A 4468-nucleotide genomic window follows, 5' to 3' on the forward strand; every position below is an offset into this window, starting at 1 on the left:
CATATGTCTCGTCTACGCGTAATGGGTAACATCTCGCCCGAATCCTTTAGTAACATGGCTCGCGCTTCCAAATCAATGGCGGTTTGGAACATTCCTAGTGCATCCGTTCCCAGGATAGCGTCCAAATGAAGGCTGTCCGTCACTATGAGTGGCACTTCCTTGTCGATTGATCCCAACACAACGGGTAGGTTGTTCATCCCTAGCGCCTTAATGACGTGTTCCGAAGCGTCACTCAGACCCCTTATCCCTCCGAAAGCTACCTTGTCCCGGGGCGGGGCACCTCCGTTCTTGCCCCCGTTACTTCACTCCCATAAGGAGTGGAACCGTTAGCGTTCCGATTAACTTCGGTTGCGTCCAAAAGTATTCCGTATACGCCCTTCCGAACGGCAGAGCGCCAAAAGAACGGAACCGTCCATTTTCTTCAGGTACATCGACTTCTTCGTCTTGAGACCGAAGTACACGTTCCGCACGGCCTCCGATTCAGGCGCCGCAGCACTCTCCATGAGAACGCCCTTCTCACTGCCCTTTGCAACGCTCAATCTATCTTCCACACTGACCATGACGCTCTGTAACTGCCCTAGGCCTGCCTCATCGTAACCATACGTGCCTTGAGCAGCAGGCATCGCAGGTAAAGCTTCCCCTCCGTTATGGTTTTGAGGATCAACATTGGTCTCAACGTCACCGATCTGAACGCTCGTGACTCCGTTCCTTTTCAAAAAGTCTTGGTTAGCGCGCTTGAGCTCGTCAACCGTAGCCAACTTGTCGCTGTACCAATCCAATCAGTATTTGGGCGTAGAGAAGGCCACCTCGATCGACTGTTCCAACATCTCAGCTAGGATTTCCAACTTAGCACCCAGCGCCTCAATGCTGATCTCCATCTATCCTTCGGCGTTCTGCGGCATCCGACTCTGTAACTCCGCTTCGTCCAACAGGAATGGTCGTTCTTCGAGTTTTTTTTTCGTTTTCCTCGGGTTCGTTTTCAGCCACCTTATATTCACTCCGTCCCAGCAGATTCAGTTCTGCCTCGGTAAACAAGCGTCCGTTCTGAATGCTCCGTTCCTCGCTCTTGGTACATCCACTCTATTCCTCCAGCACCCTTTCTTCCTCCTGGCAAGCGTTCGGCTTGCCTTCAAGATTATTCATTTCGAGGTCACGAGCAACGGATTAGTGCACCACTTCTTAGTTCGCAATGCAGGACTCCTTCTCCATATTAGCGATCATCGCATCATCGACACTAGTAAGCGTCCGTTTCCTCGTAGTTCTGTTTTCGGCCAACGTATCCGACGTCTCTGTTCCCAGCGTCTCACTACTTCCGTTTCCGTTCTAGGCCTCCTCGGACTGTCCGGCCCGCTTGTCCTTACCCTGTTCTCGAGCAAAAACAGCTCCACCACTCTCCTCGCTTCTTTCGTTTATCCCAGTTGTTGTTTCTCCAATTCGCTTACAACAGGAACGACATCAGTTTTTTTTTCCTTGTCCTGTACCGTTCCCTTGCACCCCAGAACACCTGGCGGCTAGCCAACACTCCAAATGGCAGACGACGCCGCGCTCCCCACTGTGGCTCTCTTTAGACAAGTGAGGGTGCGACTTTCCTTCCCATTCCTCATACTCAATTGGGGTGTTGGGGCTGCGGTGAAGGTTGCCCTTGGGCATAACCCTTCATCATTCTCTGCAGTGATACCACTATAGGGCACCTCCAGACCGGGTGATCCATCGCCTCGCAGAGCGAGCGTGGACCAGAACGGTTATTCGCTGAACGCCTTCTGCCGTTCCGGTTGTTGCCGTTTGAAGGCAATATAGGCCGCGAATACTCCATCGAATAATGGCTAACTCTATCACAGCGGTTGTACGTCCCAGTTGCACGAGGACAAGTAGCTTGGTTGTATTCCTTCGATTTCATCGTCCACACACCGTCTCGCCTAAACGAGGTGAAGCCGCAGCTTGCCTTAGTTACTGCTGAATCAGCATCACGCCCATCTTTTGAATCTGCTGCAGCATCTCCTGTTTCCTTCTTGGCCGTAGTCGTCATCATGTTGTCGACAAACTCGTCCGCTCCTCCATATGCAAATGAAGATTCTAGTAGAACAAAAGCGTGCAGACCTCCTCGATCGACGTCACCATGCTAGAGTTCAGCTTCGCGCACGTCTGCCCGTTGGGAACGCCTCTCAGGAAGAACTTGTAGCACATCCGAACGTCACTATAGACCAACGTGTAATGGAACTTAATGATTCTGGCGTCCGCATCTCCCTTTACGTTCATGGTCTCCGTCACACCGCCACCATCCCATCGCCCGTCAGAGCAGGGTCGTGCAAGCTCCAGCTCATATGGTCCAGCATTGGACCACTCACGGCCATCGTAAACACCAAGCACTATGCGGCGTAATTCTCCGCAGACGTTCCCTCCCCTCTGGCTTTTCACCGCAGCTCCTTGATGCTCTTGGCTCGGCTGGGACTGGCAAGCTGGCCATCCCAGTGAGCATCGTGAGCGGTTCCTCGTGTTCGTCGGTCGTTGCCTCGCCTGGCCGATCTAAACAGCTGCCGCGCCCAGCTCGTCGTACGCCAGTTCCTTTCCCAGCTGGGCCTTGCCAACTTCGCCGTCTCCAACGGGCTCGATGTCCTTGCACATCTTCGTCGCCTCACCCGGAGCCACTTTGTCTCCCTCTTACTTAGACTTGTCAAACACTGGCGTGAATTTGTCGTACACATGCAGCCAATCTTTGAGGGGCTCGTCTCCATCCACTCTATAATCCCCGTAGGGCGACATAGTCTCCTACAGCTTCTTTTCCTTAATCGCTTGCCATTCTTGAGCACTGGCAAAGCACCCTGCTTCTCCACCAAATTGGCGCGGACTCTTCAAGGCTGCGGGTTCGAAAGTACTTCATCAGCTGTAGATAGCGGTCAATTGATAGAGAAAAGAGATAGGATATGCAGCTTTTTGTGAGTTTCTGTCTTCTGTCCTTGTCTTGGAAAGTTCGCGACTGCCTACTTTTCTTGTCGTCATTCCTTCCGCATCGAGGCCAAGTACCTGGCATGTCAGCATCATCTCCCTCGCAGTGACGACCGTCCTTAGATCGCTGCACCTCCGCGCTGCTGCAGTCGTTGTCCTCCGTCCTTGTCATCCCCACGGACCTTGGCGACCCTTGGGCTCGGGTCATCTTCTCGTGATGCCTGCTCGCTTCAATGACTACACTTGGCATTTTGTACCATCCAAGAATGGCTCCATCGAAGCCACTCTGTCAGCCTCTTCGCCAGCATACCGTGTCACTTGTCCGGCAAAGCCTATCAGTCCCCCTGCCCGTTGCGATCCGTGACACTTCAGTCAAAATACATCATCCATGGCGGTGATACCCTCCTTGTCCAGGTTATGGTGGTGCACCGCGCGCAGCAATTTTGTGGCCAAGTACGAGACCGGAGGTGACGCCAGCGCTTTTCTGCGCATTAATAGCTACCAGGTCATTGCCTGTCATGAAACAAGATGAAGATCGTAGATTCCGCTAGCCCATGGATCTAGCTCTGTTCGGGACAAGTTAGGATGCTAGCATGCTGTTAGCATGTTTGTAGAGCAGTCGTTGAGTGTTGGTGCGTGTGAGGCGTACTGCTTGGGCTTAAAGGGGGGGGGTATATTGGTGTGGCGAGGGACACTAACAATACGAGATCAAGACAGAATGAAACGCCAGTAACGAGCTACATCCATTAGTAAGTTTGTGCACTGTTTCAAGCTATAGGTACTCAGACCAATTTTGTGGTATAGGAATACCCTGGGACAGGAATAAAGGGTGGAGCGTCATGACTACCGAGGGGATCGCCTGTAGCAGCACAGGTATTAGCAGGTTGGCAAAGGGTTACACCGTTTTATGCTAGTATCCGTCCCGAAAATGTCACATGTTTACCAGAATAGATTGGATTATATTAATGCAATTTGTGAGATCATTTGTATAAGGCGAGTACCTTTTACAGAGGCCATCCACAATCAGCCGCAGTGTGACGGGGTCACACAGCACCTTGCACTGAGGAAGTAGGCTTCCAAAAGTATACAAACTCTAAGTCAACGACACTTCACGTGTCCCTAGTCTGAGGAGACGAAGTACTCAGTTAAGGATACGTTTAAGACTGAATGTATTTAAAGGTAAGCTTAGCTTGGTTTCTAATACAAACTATAAGTCACCTATAGTAAAGCTATGTAGATATGCAATGATTGGCTCCTAGAGTCTCTGGTACGATGTCCCAGGTATTACAAGAGTGACAGGTCACTCTTCATGTAACTTGGGTACACTGGATTGTACCCCGTTACATCCTCCCCCACTTAGGTTTGATTTACCGACCAAGCATGAAGAGTGAGACCGAGTCACATACCCTCATTCTCCGAGTCAAAAGAGATTCGACAAGCTGCGGGAACGCGGCTGTGGCTCACTTCATAGTTGGAGCCTTGAGCAAAAGCACTCGCTTCTCGGTTTCCATCTCGACCACGTCAT

At 51.4% G+C, this 4468-nt stretch overlaps 4 protein-coding genes across 4 annotated transcripts in view; all 4 read right to left on the reverse strand.

Moving 5' to 3' along the window:
- The window catches only part of PPTG_21145 (hypothetical protein), a gene marked incomplete at both ends in the record, with an annotated part of 720 nt that extends 523 nt beyond the window's left edge, over positions 1-197 (reverse strand). The window contains one exon of the mRNA XM_008895598.1: positions 1-197. Coding sequence (XP_008893846.1) covers positions 1-197 — 197 coding nt within the window.
- Positions 198-338: 141 nt separating this feature from the next.
- Positions 339-878, reverse strand: PPTG_01877 (hypothetical protein; the record flags this gene model as incomplete). The annotated part of the gene is made up of 2 exons (XM_008895271.1): positions 339-765; positions 826-878. The coding sequence occupies 2 exons, from the start codon at positions 876-878 to the stop codon at positions 339-341; spliced, it is 480 nt and encodes a 159-aa protein (XP_008893519.1).
- A 1195-nt stretch (positions 879-2073) lies between these two features.
- PPTG_01878 (hypothetical protein) lies at positions 2074-2622 on the reverse strand (the record flags this gene model as incomplete). The annotated part of the gene is made up of 2 exons (XM_008895272.1): positions 2074-2448; positions 2530-2622. The coding sequence occupies 2 exons, from the start codon at positions 2620-2622 to the stop codon at positions 2074-2076; spliced, it is 468 nt and encodes a 155-aa protein (XP_008893520.1).
- A 736-nt stretch (positions 2623-3358) lies between these two features.
- On the reverse strand, positions 3359-3463 carry PPTG_21146 (hypothetical protein; the record flags this gene model as incomplete). Its single annotated transcript, XM_008895599.1, has 1 exon — positions 3359-3463. The coding sequence occupies one exon, from the start codon at positions 3461-3463 to the stop codon at positions 3359-3361; it is 105 nt and encodes a 34-aa protein (XP_008893847.1).
- Positions 3464-4468: the final 1005 nt, after the last annotated feature.

This window comes from Phytophthora parasitica, assembly GCF_000247585.1.
Source record: "Phytophthora parasitica INRA-310 unplaced genomic scaffold supercont2.3, whole genome shotgun sequence".
NCBI classification, from domain to species: Eukaryota; Oomycota; class Peronosporomycetes; order Peronosporales; family Peronosporaceae; genus Phytophthora; species Phytophthora nicotianae.